The sequence below is a fragment of the Mizuhopecten yessoensis genome, unplaced genomic scaffold (genome assembly GCF_002113885.1).
Source record: "Mizuhopecten yessoensis strain PY_sf001 unplaced genomic scaffold, ASM211388v2 scaffold7713, whole genome shotgun sequence".
Classification (NCBI taxonomy): Eukaryota; Metazoa; Mollusca; class Bivalvia; order Pectinida; family Pectinidae; genus Mizuhopecten; species Mizuhopecten yessoensis.
Window position 1 is genome coordinate 1,060,370 of NW_018407185.1, and position 14,903 is coordinate 1,075,272.

The 14,903-nt window shown below is 35.7% G+C and overlaps 2 protein-coding genes across 3 annotated transcripts in view; both read right to left on the bottom strand.

Moving 5' to 3' along the window:
- Positions 1 to 14,903, bottom strand: part of LOC110454171 — a 31,890-nt gene that overhangs the window by 10,498 nt on the left and 6,489 nt on the right. The window lies entirely within an intron of this gene.
- On the bottom strand, positions 3,650 to 9,402 carry LOC110454168. Of its 2 annotated transcripts, none has more exons than XM_021503545.1 (7): positions 8,745 to 9,402; positions 6,693 to 7,709; positions 6,204 to 6,390; positions 5,767 to 5,874; positions 4,962 to 5,133; positions 4,229 to 4,380; positions 3,650 to 3,897 (listed from the first exon to the last, which is right to left on the bottom strand). In XM_021503545.1, exons 1-7 carry the CDS (start codon positions 9,102 to 9,104, stop codon positions 3,665 to 3,667), a joined length of 2,229 nt encoding a protein of 742 aa, XP_021359220.1. In that variant the 5' UTR covers positions 9,105 to 9,402; the 3' UTR covers positions 3,650 to 3,664. The 2 variants fall into 2 exon arrangements, with proteins under 2 accessions (XP_021359220.1, XP_021359218.1); XM_021503543.1 differs by having other exon boundaries at positions 5,635 to 5,874; positions 8,745 to 9,399.

Sequence of the window (14,903 nt, forward strand, 5' to 3'; positions counted from 1 at the left end):
GGGGGGGAGGGTTCACTTTAAAAATGGAAATTTTAGGCTATTCAACATTAAAGTAGAAGAAATTTATATGAATCTTTGTATGCTCGATCTATAGCAACGTCCTTCAAGACTACATTTCCAACCAAATAGTTGTATGCTGTTTACTTGCATACTTTCTCTTGTGCCCAGCGCGGGCCTTGATCTCTGATCTATAGCACTAGTAACCACTACGCAATGTCGACCACAGGCGTTTAAATGACCTATTAGGTCTTCATAAGATAAAAAATGGGTTGCCGAAATCTCCCTGCCACATGTTTTATCCGTTTAATTTTAAATGAAGTACGGTAATCAGTAATGGTCATTTTCGCGAAGTACAGGGGAAATTGAAACTTGTTATTTGTATGTGTATCCACATCATTTATTCGATATTTCATAATGGTTTCAGTTCCACGAAAGGTGTAACGGTCAATATTTTGAAGCTGGTTACTTAAATTCAGCATCCTTTGAAGATGTACTTTTACGGGCGCTTGTGTCAACACAAATACTGTAGATTGAAATCGCTGTGATTTGCTAGCCAGTCAATAACACAGGTCACTCCCACGTTCATAGCGGTAATACTTTGGAAATATAGGCGGGGCTTGATGAAACACCAAAAAGGGTAGTATTTTTTCGTAAGATTTATAATTATCACTCATTAATTCACAACTTATATGCATTTCTAATCATGCATATTGCAACTTGTTTTGTGGATAATCCAGGAGAACGACTTCGGGAAAATTCGCTTTAAAATACCAACAGTTTAACACAAAATCAGAGAACTGGAGAGACATTATTCTATTACAAGTCTCTGACCATATGATTAAATCAAAAATACGATGTTTATTTTATTTCTAGTTTAAACAAATTGAACAATTTAAACATTCAGATAGCCGACATTTTTATTATTTTTTTATACCTGCCGCTGAAATTTCCTTTAAAGCTTCCGAAATGCCAACCTTGAGACTATCAGCACAACACAAGTGTTAACAAACCTCTCCTGTTTAATGACACTTTTAAGCTTCCCGAACAATTTACAGATGGATTAAAATATGAACTGTATATTGGGAGAAATATATACTTTATACCCGTTCTGTCCACGTTTTGAACCCGATTTGTGCAACAGTGGTCAAAAATGTGTCAAAATAATCTTTAAACTCATTTAAATAACCTTTTTTTTACGGGAATGTAATTCAACATTCCGATAATGTATAATTGTTTCGTTTATGGGCTGATGTTGTAGCGCGGAGAACACCAAGCTGGAGTTAATGAGCTCGCTGGTCACGTGATCGCGTGACGTCATAATAGGACGAGGGTTTCCCCAAGCTATCCTTAGCCTCTCGCGTACTTGACCTTGGCTCACTTCGATATCTACTGAAAACCTCGTAAATTTATCAACAAACACCATGTCAGATACCGATAGCGATGTTCCTGAAGTTGGGGGTGAGCTTGATATTTTACCCTACCAATTTGAACCCGCGAGAAAACACGTAGATCGAGTTACAGAAGAAATGTATTCGTCACAATCAGAGACAGACGAGTCTGATGACGGGGACGACCATGCCAGGGCACGAGACATCCGCACAGACAACATCGCATGGTATGTCACCTCAAGAAATTGAGAAATAAAATATAACTACGAGTACATGTTTTGTTGAAGAAATCGCAAACTTCCGATTTATGTCGAAATGATTGCCAAAACAGCAAAAGTTTTTCTCTTGATTCCCATTCTCCCTGCCCCTCCCTAGGCCTAAACGCGGAAACGTTCAACATCTTTCATAAGCCGATTGAGGATTACCGATTTTAAATGTATTTTGTTTATAACAAAGAAAAGAAATAAATGTTCACAGGAAAATACTTCATATGTGCATACATAATCACATATTTATAACGTCTTTTCGCGGAATCAGATTCAAAGCTAGATAAAAGTAAATTTATGTGTATGTTTTGTTTTCATTTTTCGTACGTCATCACTGAAATACAATAGATTGCGAAATTATTTCTTTTATACTTGTATATATATTTAGGCTAAAATAACCCATTCCTGGAGGGTATTTTTTTTTTTAACTTGCAAAGGATTTTTTTTCAAATAATTAATTTACCTAAACGTTACTATTTGGTTGAATGTTTTGTTCCTATTATCACAAAAATATAATTCAATAAATAAAATCCTATAGGATTTTTTTTTCATCTCTTTATTTGCTGCATCTTGTAAATCTTTCAGCTGGGGAATCTTCAATGAATAAAAAGTCCCGAGTATATATGATAAAAAAAAATGCAGTCTTTCCTTTACAATTTTAAACCGGTGATATTTTTTAAAAATTCAATATTGTGCTGTTAATCAATGCAACAATTACTCTATTTTCACAAAATGATACCTGTTCTTTGTTACTATTTCTAAAGTAATAAGACACCAGTCCCTAACCCTACCAAGCTTTTACATTTTCACACCTTTGGCAAACTTCTTTCTGTAAGATTGTATGAATAATCCTCTTAATATCTTGGTACAGATCTTCACCTAAATACTTGGTTATAATGATTACACAACAACAAAACAGGATTTCAGGATTGTATTTTTTTCATAAATTTGCAAACTTGTGAGCTTATCTCCAATCTCTGTTGGAATGGATAAGCCTATATGCATTCCTTTACCCCAAAACAATAACTAAATCATGAGGACAACAAAAAGCTCAAAACTTGTTGATGCCACTAAAATTCAAATGATCAAATAATATGATGGATTATTGTGGCTAAGACCAAAACAAAATCTGTGTATTTCCTGTAACCAGACACAGGTCTTCCTCTAATTTATGTGGAAAATACTCAGAGGGCAATCAAAAATTGAAGCTTTACAACAGACAGATAGAATTGCAATTATAAATCAATATATATAGATAATAAAGGCCAAAGCAGAATATATCTGTTTCTTATTTACTTGAATTTTATGTGAACATCAGGTCAGGCATATTGCACAAATTATGTTGTCAGCATATGTAATATAAAATTCAAATTATATACAAATCATATATAGATCTAGTACTTTTAATTCCAGGTGTGATTGTGAATGCTGCACAGCCATGACAACAGAGACAGAATGCCTGTGTTGCCAGGAAATTGACTTGATCTGCACAAAGACTGAGGAAAAAGGAATCATGTGTATCACAAATCATGAGGGTTTCATTGCAAACTGCTTAAATAGAGATGTCTTGGAAGTCTCACTTTTAGAGTTTGTCGAGCATGATGGGCCTATTGATGACAATGAGCCAATTAATGAGTAAGTAGGGTCATACAAGTCAATTTAACACAAAAATATCAAACTCAAAGTTCTCATTCAGCAGCCAACTGCTAACTCTATTGTTATGTACATATATATATATCGTATGGCATTTACAAATTGTCTTCTCAATACCACAACTGCTGTCAAGTTATTGTCTTTTGTAACACATTGTCTTTTAGAACACATAAAATCAGTGTGTAATAGTTGTGCATTTTATCGTCCTCAGACTATACAGATACATCGCCTACAGGCGATTTACTCGGTGGATATGGCATCGCCTTGGGAAAAGGAATCGAAAGGTGATCCCTGCATGTGCTGTTGTCAAGATACGGGCAACATTTTCATCGGAGGAGTACTGTGGTTTTAAGTATGTCAGGCCATAGGTGAACATGTGGCATCAGAGATCCCTGGACTCACACCATTTCGGGCAATGAACCTTGACCTATGTCTTTCAATTAATTCACTCTTGTTGACATGCTGGTAGGAGTCTGTAAGAGGTGGAGGAATCTGTCCAAAACTTTCCCTTCCATCAACAATGGCAGTGGTGTAGTTTTGCAGATCCATTCGCCTGTCTATGCAAGCCTGGAGCAGGAGAGCCACATAGCCTAATAGCAAAAAACAAAACTTAATAACCTGATTGACATTTGAAAAGAACTGACTGTTTTGCCTATTGTTAAAAAGCTGTCGTAATTTCTAACATGAAAATGCTTGATATATTTCATTGTTTCTTATTTTTGCTTATGGTAATGTAACGATAAAAAAGCATTGATATTTTTTCAGATCTGTCCAATATTTTCTCCACTGATACAAATTGTACACCTCTGTTATTCTTGAGCAACTCTTAAAAAATAGCTAGAATTTCCCTTACAAAAGAGTTCTGCATCTGATAAATACTTCAGCTTTTACATCGAAAAATAACACTACCTGGGTACTCACCATATGTTGGTCGAGTCTTGCATGGTTTTACAACCACTTCTTTTCCTTTCTTGGCCTTGGGATAGGAAATTTGCCATTTCTGCTGCCCATCTTTTGTCACTGCTCTTCTATTTTTACTATTTTCATTATAGTGTAAGGCTGCAAGGTACAATCTGTAAAGCAAACAATAAAACCTGTTTTAGTGACACAAGAAATTGTGATATTTTCAATCATACAGTCAGTGAAACCTGTATAGTCTGACATCCTGTGGAACACAAAAATTTTTTTTATGAAATTGACCTTTCTTATCTGCCCACAAACTGTCAATTCCACCAACACATGTACATGAAACATGAAATATTGGTCAGAGTACCTGTCTAATCTGACAGGATGCAAGTAAGCACTGGTCCAATTATGTAGTTAAAATAGAAACAGGATACAGCATTGAATTTAAATGCATGTTGTTGTAAACAGGATGTCAGACTACTGAACATTTGTATTAGAAAAGTTTTATTTAACCTGTTCCCTTAATAGATATTTAAAGTACCATATATATTTATCGTTGTTGTTATCATTTTTCATACCACGTATGCTATAGCAATATAAACATTATGTCCTTTTTCTCCCAATAGCATGTATATAATTGCACAGTGTTCTCATTGCATTTTTGGACTGGTACAGATACTCCAAAAAAGAAATTACAAATTGACACTTATACTTCAAAACACTGACATTTTAAACAGCAAATAAATACCTTGCAAGCATTGATGGATAGAAGTAGTGATTGCTTTTGGAAGCAAAGTGATTCACAATATTGTGAAACACTTCCAAGCCATATGTTTGGTGATTGGGAGAGAGTTTGCCAATATCTCTCAACAAGTAGGGACTCTGAACCACCGACACCAACATCTTGTGAGGCCTTGACCCTACAACAAAAATCCAGACCTAACATGAAGATTTCTATTGATTATTACCGGGGTACTTATCTGTCTATATTTTGACTTGAGCAAGACTAAAGGCATTAGACTTGCTGAAGTCCACAAACAAGAAAAAAGACATTTAGACTGAAAGCAAGTCTCATGTGTAGGGATTTCAATACAAATATTGCATTTTCAAGTTTCGATAATGACAGTTACATATTCACTAAAAAAATAAAATCTTTTTAAAGACAACATGAAATTTAGCATTGATACTGATAGATAATTAGGGTGAATAACTGAATATACTTTGTTTAACCTAGATTATGAAGCTAATTTTGATCAAAATTTAAAGGTGAAAAAATGTGTTGAGTGTTAACCCAATATACCACTTTCTACTGAACTCCACTTCACATGATTTCATATATACACATTTCTATCACTTTGGATAATGCTGGTACACAAATATGTTTCACAGTTTTACATGTAATCAGGAATTGAATTGTTAACCTTCTTTCATCCATTCTCGTTCAGTGGGACCATGGGCACATCTTGGAAAAATGTTTGAATGGCCTTCATGTTTGTCAACTACGTGGTTCACCAAAGAATTCCATTTTGCCTTTTTCATTTCTGCATTATCACCTGATGTCATAGCTGTCCAGTACATGTGGTTTCCTGCAGACTTTATCCATGGTCGAATGGCTTCACAATCCCTTTTTTTGGCACAACCTTCCAGTTTCTTTGTTACACCTTTATAAAAATAAGCTCAAATTAATTCCTATAGAAAGATGTTATTATTTCCCTATAAACTATTTTACATTTTAACCCCCCCCCCGGTTTGTTTATATGAAAGTTTTTGCTTATTTCACCTATCTGGAGCCTAATTAGGGCCTGGGAACTATATATGCACCTGGTAATTCACAATTCTGGTTTGTCTTTAGCCATAGAAGCTTCAATTTCACATGTTGAACCGCTAATACAAGTACATGAGTATCAATTTGATCTGATCAGTGAATACGAAGTCTAACCAATTGCAAGAACTTGATATAATACAGAATTATAATATAAACAGATCTTACCTTTGGCCATGTGCCACACATCAAAGTAGTGCTTGGTGTTTGACTGTTCCTCCCTCATGTACTTTTTTACCATGACATGACGATCTGTTACAAGTGTGTCAACTTGGATGTCATCTTCGTTCAGTTGCTCGAGCCCTCTCTTCAGTCCCTCTAGTTCCATGTGCGTTGAACTTTTGACCTCGTTGCTCTATAATAATACATAAACATTAACATACATGTACGTGTGCACTTAAATAATAAAAAATAGTATATATGCATACTACCAATATAGTTACAGAACAAGTCTTCTAATAAACACAGATGTTTCAAGCTAGGCCAAACAAAGTAACACTAACAGTTCTGTTTCCTGTACCACTCAACACTAAAACAAGGGTACTGATCATGATATATATATAAATATAGGTATAGGTAGTTGCATAAATGTATATAGAAAGGAGAAAACATTTTTTTCCATGGATGGTCACTTTTTTGCATGCAATACAAACTTACCTGAACTAACTGGACATCCAGAACTTCATTGGTATTCAGGTCCATAAGGGAATAGGAGCCATATTTAGCTGAGAAGCCAGGAGAGTCGCATCGGCCATCACCGCCAAGTACCAAACTCTGACCTGCACGTTGCTCAAACATTTCCCGCTGATTGGCACTCCACACATGTATTGTCGATGGTACCAAGTATGCCGACTGAATATTCAAAAATGTCCTTCGGCAAAACATTTGCATGTTCATTATGTTGAATAGTTGACACACTTTTGAAAAACTAGATCCACTGAAGAACACAGCAGCAGACACCAGAAGGTTACTCCATGGCAATGAGTTGTGGCATGACTGGCTTTTCCATTCATACACATGTCCAAAAGGGCACACAGAAGTTGTACTTATCATTGTTCCTTTTGAATAATTTATTACTGTTTTACACATTCCATGGCATGTCTTGCAAACAGAAAGTACCCGGTGTAATGCAGACTCGGACACAAGAAATTGTTTTTCTGAAGCAACATCTGAATCACCTGACAACACATAGTTCATATCTGTTTCATAGTCATCATTACCGTCGTCGTCATCATCGTCTTCATCGCTGTCGAGATCTGGATTGTAATCCTGGTCATCACTCATTGCTGATTGGTCACTGTCATCGACATCCATGTCTACCTCTTCTTGGTCAAAAATGTTGTCGATCACATCCGATGTCCTCCATGATGTATCTTCTGTTATCAAACAACACTGGGTGCCTTTACTGACTTGTTCAGGTCTCAATTGGGGCCGCACTTGAATCCTTCTTGTTCTTTGAGAAGGCCTCATGTTGACTTGAGCACTTGTACTCTTAGTACTGACGTTAACGTTGGACGTACATGTTTCAACAGATGGGGATGAAGGTAGTGACTCCTCTCTGTTAAAGTTCAACACACACATGTCGTGATCTGCTTCATCTAATTCTTGATCCAGATCATCCAACTCCTGAACAAGAAACTTCTGGTCATATTCTTGAATGGCTGACTTCAATACCTGAAATACATTGTAGACAAATGTATAATGAAACCAACAAGACAGACATACTGTCTGATATTTTCACAACCTCATATATATACTGTACAGGTATTTATTATATAATCACTGTTGGAAATGGGGCCCATGACTAGAATCAGGGGGAAATGTGTAACAGTAAATTAAATCATACAGAGATTTTTTTCACAATTGTTATACCAAATATACTGTACCGATCCCCCAACCCTCAAAAGTATTATTTCTGAAAGACATGGATACTTTACATTATATACATGTTGGTATTGTTTATACAAATTTCTGGGAGTCAAATTTTGACCCCAAATCATTCCCCAGACAAGTTCTTATTTCCAAATCATACAAACTGTACACTAGTATGTCAACATGTCTAATTTAACATTTATTTATGATTGTTTGTGACTGGTCTATATAAATCATTTCATTCAGTCAGTGATATTCCCATTTGATTAATTCAGTATATGTGTGTTTTGTTTCCTAAAATCAATGCAAGTCACCAAAATCACACCCTAGGCCTTTAGAAAAATAAAATGTGGAAAAATGTATTCAGATTTTTCTGGTAAATATTTAAACTACTGTTTGGATCAGAGATGTTTATACGATTTACAAAATTCAAGTATTTTTTTGTTCTGTTTTTTTAACTGGTACTGTGTTTGGGTGTATAAGAATTATATTTATATGTCAATGAATGAATGATTATATAAATTACAAACATATGATTGTCAGGAACATCCATTCTATCTATTTTACTGGTGTTTGAAATTCTGACTGTAAATTGAGATATAATAACAGATTTAAAGTTGTTCTAGTTATGTCCATGCCATACGCATTTAATAATTGAAGAAGCGTAGAACTACTAGGGGCCGGAGATCTAGGGTGTGGGGGGGTTGAAACTTCTGAAGATGAACAAATGAAGACAGATGTCTTTTAAAACGTGGGTGTGTGAATTAGCTGTTATATTTATATAATTCTTGTTAAAAATTTAAATGGGTTAAGGTTAGCAACAAATCTGTGACTTACATCTGCTTTTTGGCGTTTGGCGTATGCACCTCTGGCTGTCTTTGGTGACGAAAACCTGTCTGTATAAGCTGTATTTTCTTTCTCCATCAGTGGAATGTCCGGCAATGCGTCATCTTTCAGCTTTGCCCTCCGTGAAAAGTTCAATCCCAAACTCTCGAATTTCGAACTGTGGTACTGGAACATGTCCATTGAAAAATGCACACTGCATAAGGTGTGATGATTTGTTGCTGTGAAGCTGGACCTTCGACAGTAATGTTCCCATGTCGATCTCTGCACGGGATTCTTCGGGAATTTGAAGAACGAAATTCCGCTTCCTTTCTTCAGTCTATTGGAACAACCGAAAGCCGCACAAAACACCATTTTACCAAATAAAAGTACACACCAACTTTCATTCAAAAAGTTACGTTGGCTTTCACAACAAGATTTCCTGTTTACGCTAACTCGGAGACTGTGATCAGCTGATACGATATGTAAACAAACAGTGTATTATGGCGGCGGCTTGATTTTTCGCGGACTATTATGACGTCACAAGGGAGTGGCCTCGTTCCGGGTCACGAAATATGCATAAATCAGAGGTCAACTCGTATGACCCAATAGTCGTGTCACTTCAATGTAACCAAACAACGCGTGCGGGATTGGGCGTTTTAATAAGGGTTTAAAACACAACTTTTTTATAATACAGAATTTTTATTTTTCGTTGCACAAATCCTTTAATACAAATTTGGTGCGTAAGTACGTGCTAATTTTTGGCATATTCCATTTCGGTGGAAGAAGTTTCTTCTAAATATAATTTAATGAAAAATTTGGTATTTTGCCGTGTTCATGGTTACATCAATATTAATTGTAGATTCAAACAACTAAAAAGATACATAAAACATTAGTGAAATAATTGAATATTATCATCAACAAGGGGCTGACACTCATAGACACTCGTATTGTATGAAATTTTCACTGTAGCAGACATGAATATACGGATGATTTCCTCCTACGTCCAACCACGGAATTATCAAAGTCCGTGGTCCAACCTAGGAGCTACCTACACAGGAAAATATTAAGAAATGTCAAAATCAACTAATTTCTGACTGAAACGACTTTGGCTTTCTTTGTTGGAAATCAAATATCATATGTATCTCAATTTACGTAGCTCAAAGTACCGGGAAGGTTGCGACAGGCTGTCAAAAATATAGGCGTGCCCAGATTAACAGCACAAGCGCTGATTGGCTACCCAATCAAAATGAGTTTCAAGGTATTACAATTCACGTTTCAAAGGTTGCCGACTCAAGCAATTAGTCTCAAACTATTAACCGGTTACACTTTTCGTGGAACTGAATCCGAAAACCAAAGTTTTCAGCACACATGTACATTGAAGTTGTTCACCTTTGCTTACTGTTTTGATCTGGTATTTAGTATTTGTATTTTTTATTAACAAATGTTCGATGCAGAGTGGGAATCGGGGTGGAATGGGGAGCGGTTTGTTCTAGTTTACATTAAATTCTACGAAGAAATTGAATTAAAGATATATTTTAAGCGTTAATTAATAAGTATTTTCTTTTACAGAAAGTCCTGATATAAATCCTATTGAGATGGTTTGGAACCAATTAAAGAGGTACATCGCTAAGAAAGAGCCGCGAACAAAAGACCAACTGAAAGCGTGCATCGGGGAGTTTTGGTGTACCTATATGACAACAGAAAAGTGCAACGTGTACATAGACAAAGTAGTGCCAGTATGTGTCAAGCAGGAAGGAACTGCAACAGGAGACCTCCCAAACAAGCTCTTTCCGGAAACTTCACGTGGGAAAAGTATAGACTATTTTGCCCGAAAACTGGAAATGCTCTAGATTTACCAGATATGCATCAGGAGAACTTATTGACAAGTTGAATGTTATAATGAATAGTTTATAAACAGCTTGATTGTATAAAAAAAATCACATACAATTTCAGCATAATTTTGGTTATAAGGGACATGAGATACGCTAAAAGGAATGCGCTCCTTCATACTTAATTAACACCCAATTGTTTGATATTTTGGCTCATGTAGGCGCCACAGATTATGCGGTTAAGAGCAGACATTGGGTTATGGTAACAGAAGGGAACCAGAATTCAGGTATTAATAATGAACTTTTGTTTTCATTCGCTTTAGCAATATATCTCTCGTCTTAGGAAAGGGCAATCCCTATCTAAATGTCAATAATGCACCAAAAGTTGACGAGAAAGATGGATATTTGGGCTAAAATGAGAGGGAAGAGGAGGGGGAGGGAGGGTAAGCAGTCAGCTACCGTGAACTTATGATGTTGCTTTTATTACTGTTTGATTAGTTTTTGGTAAGGGGTTTGGCTAACTGTAATTTCTTTCTTATCTATTCATGAAACTTGAATGTAAGCGTGCTAGTTACAGCCTATGAACTAAACAGTCATTAACGGCGCATTTAGTATGTGCGTATGGGTCGCGTTGTCCGAGTGTTAAATAGGCTTTTTATGGAATGTTGTGGCCCTAAGGACCGTTTTGTGGCGCTTAAAGGAGCCTTCAGTATAATTCATTAACGAGATTAAAAAGAATACGCTGATGAATTGGTCCATTTATATAATTTTAAATACCTAGGTCACATGGCTATTATGTACACTAATTAATAGCCTATATTTGGCCATGGTCAATTTTAAATGTGTGATGTTTATTTAAGAGGTTATATAACAATGATGTGCATATGTGTTATTATCAGATTTGTATACAGAATAAGAATAATTATTTATTTCTATTTTTAAATGCTTTTTTATGATTTTTACGAGTTATGAAACATGGATTCGTGTTTCACAAGATCATGAAATGGAGACCACTTTAAAATTAAATTGAAACTTTATATCATTATACATTTATGGAAAATACTCAGTTGAACTGACCTTATGCTATGCAATACGAAATTCATGAAATAAGCGATGTATGATGGTATAATTAAATAATTCAATGTATTTAAGGTTCATACACTTATGGTTGTATTTCTGTATGTATAAAAACATCCAATGTTGTGTCTAACTTTGCACTGTGTCATTGTCTGGCACAGTTTTCCCCATCCACGTTTAACTGTATCTCTACGTATCTCTATGTACATTTAATAGTACTTTTGAACAATGATTTCTTACATTGTTGTGGTCATCATACGGTGCAAATAAAATAATATAGATGGACGCTATAAACTTTGTTGTCATTTTATAAAGAAACATACCAAGTCAGAATTTTAGTATCATGATCATATTAACAGGCACGTAAACAGATGGATCCCAAGGCCATCAATCACCCTAACGTTTAGCTACCATTTTTCATATATGGATCATCTATAACTATACCGCAATACAATGTTTAAATGTTCATACACGTTATGGTTGTATTTATTTTTGTCGTACCTACCCGAACAGACAAACTACCAACCCACAGATTTTGAAAAACTCCGTTTAGACCTATACCGGAAGTAAGAATGTGAACGGTCATGTAGTGATAAGTAACAAGTAATTACCTTCTGAACTTTAGTCCGCTGGCGTTTCGATCTGGACAGGCGTGGTAGAGCTGGGCAATCAGGAGGCGGTGACGGAGACACTGATGAATCCACAGGAGGAGGATGTGCTGAAGGGGGCTCAGTTTCCCTTTTAGCAAGGGGAAGCCATAAAAAAATCATAGTTCAAGGGATGGTTGATATTAGAAGGAAAACCTATATGAAACGGAGGAAAATTTTAGGAGATTATTTTTGGACACAAAAAAGGGGGTGTTGCCCGGGCAACTAGGGCAACACCCCTGGGTCCGCCACTGTATCTTGACTCTGACCTTTGACGAAATTGACCTGCATCGAATATACCATGATAACTGACCAATCTAACATTTATTTTCTACAATATTTAAAAATAAATTTCGAGGTCACAGAAACTTTAAGCTGAACCAAAGCCTTTATCAATCTAATTAAAATCAGATCTCTCATCATCACAGTAAGTAGTGTAATGAGAGAATTGATTTTAATGTTGATATATGCTATGGAAATATAGAAACAGACTATACTTAAATTTTGTCCAGGTAATGTAACTTTCCTGCGTCACGCAGTATAGCAGGAAATATGTCTAATAGTTTCGTAAGTTAAGATTAGCATACATGAATATTCATGAGTAGCGGCAATGTGCACGAGCTTTGTGTGAAGGTACACGTGATGAATGGGAGTACAGGTGTGATAGTGGATCATTCGAGCATGGCAGAACATCGTTTTTGATATATTTTTTATAAAAAAAACCACGAAAAGTGTATTTTAATTGTCTTTGCGACATGGAGATTATAGGTATTGATCTGTGGATCAAATTGGGGTAAACGTCAGAAGGTTTTAAGTTTCATCTCTGGTTTTTAACCCTAGACGTTGTATAAGCACATGCTGTATATTTATGTTTATTGAAGATTGTATAGATCATAGGTTATACTTTATAGTTCGATATGAGGGAGATTGGATATATATATGTCGATGTATACATTATATTTACATGGATCGAAACCATATTGCAAAATAAAAGTCGGTCCATCAAGTCCGTCGGACAGACTACTTCCAAAAGTTCGAGAAAATGGTGTGTTCTTCATTAAGTAAATCAGACACTCAGGTAGTGAAACAAAAACAACCCGTTGGCTGATTGGCGAATGTCGTCAGGCACGGCCTTCAACATCGTTTGATTGACAGACAGACAAGATAGGATCACTAGAGAGTGACGAGCAGTGATGTTGATGCAAATGAACTCAGTGTGAAAACGTTTTTCATTCAATGACCCACTACGTAATATTATGTTTAAAGGAATTATAGGATTTAAATAAAAACTACATTAATGATAAAAACCTAACATTTTAACACACTTGAGCTCTGTATTAGACATGATTGATATCAAGACATTTAATGGTTTCACAGATCGATACGGTATATTTTATGTTTTAGCTTATCTTGCTAGATTAACAGTACTACAGACTGTATGATAATTGTATTTTACCATTTTAAACAGTATAAATGTGTCATATTCTCCTTTCTTTTTATCACAATTTAAGATACGGATTCATGCTTTCAAATTGTCCATCTTATTCCATGTTGAATTTAAATACAAACAGTAACAAATTGCTCGCGTAAATTATTCAAAGAGTCTACATTCTTTTACTTGTCAGTGACAAACAGTGGAAATTCCGTGAACTCTTATATCTCTTAAAATTTTAGGCATTATCAGATGGTCCGTAGCGTAGTAAAAAAAACAAAAAACACCACCACAAAACCAATTACGTGGTGAATTTTTTACACGTGCTGATCATAGTTATAACAAATGATTTGTGGTATCATTCAAAGTTAAAAATCACATGACAACATTATACGTAAAAACAAAATTGTATGTTTTATTTTGGGTTTCGAGTATGCTTGATTTTCATAGCTTAACGTCGATAGGTATGGCTGAATGGTACCGGCTGAATTTTCCCCTCCATATCGACTATTTTACAGGTAAATATGGACATCTATCTTATCGCATGAGTAAGCGCCGATGAGTCCTGCTGACATCTCGTGATTCTACACGTCCCGATCGCGGGGGTTCATCGCGATTCGACTTGTCATCGCAAACCATCGTGATTGAGTCTTGATGACCGATCGGCATAATTGACCTATCATCACGAACCACGGTGATTAGATCATGAGGGGCACGCGTCACCCTAAAACTTGATGATTAGCGTATCACTTGGAATATCAATAGGCCGTACTGTATGTAAGTATTGGGAGTGTATGGCCGTTAACAATGTATGAAAATTGCACTGTCACCTTGTAATAATGTAACATAACATTTCAAGTATCCATCGTAATAAATATAATGTTTTCCTGTCATACATGTACTTTGTTTCATGGGTTTTTGCCAATGAGCATATGGTTCCTATTCAGTAGTACAGTTTTAGAACAATATGGTTCCTATTCAGCAGTAGTTTTAGAACCATATGGTTCCTATTCGGTAGTAGTTTTAGAACCATATGGTTCCCATTCAGTAGTTGTTTTAGAACCATATGGTTCCTATTCAGTAGTCCAGTTTTAGAACCATATGGTTCCTATTCAGTAGTACAGTTTTAGAACCATATGGTTCCTATTCAGTAGTACAGTTTTAGAACCATATGGTTCCTATTCAG

Excerpts from the sequence above, each read along its gene's own strand:
- LOC110454168 (XM_021503543.1), bottom strand. The coding sequence starts at position 9,104 with ATGGTGTTTTGTGCGGCTTTCGGTTGTTCCAATAGACTGAAGAAAGGA. Across the intron at positions 5,134-5,634 it reads ACGAGAATGGATGAAAGAAG|GGTCAAGGCCTCACAAGATG; the intron begins GTTAACAATTCA and ends TTTTTGTTGTAG. Across the intron at positions 3,898-4,228 it reads CAAGACTCGACCAACATATG|GCTATGTGGCTCTCCTGCTC; the intron begins GTGAGTACCCAG and ends TTTTGCTATTAG.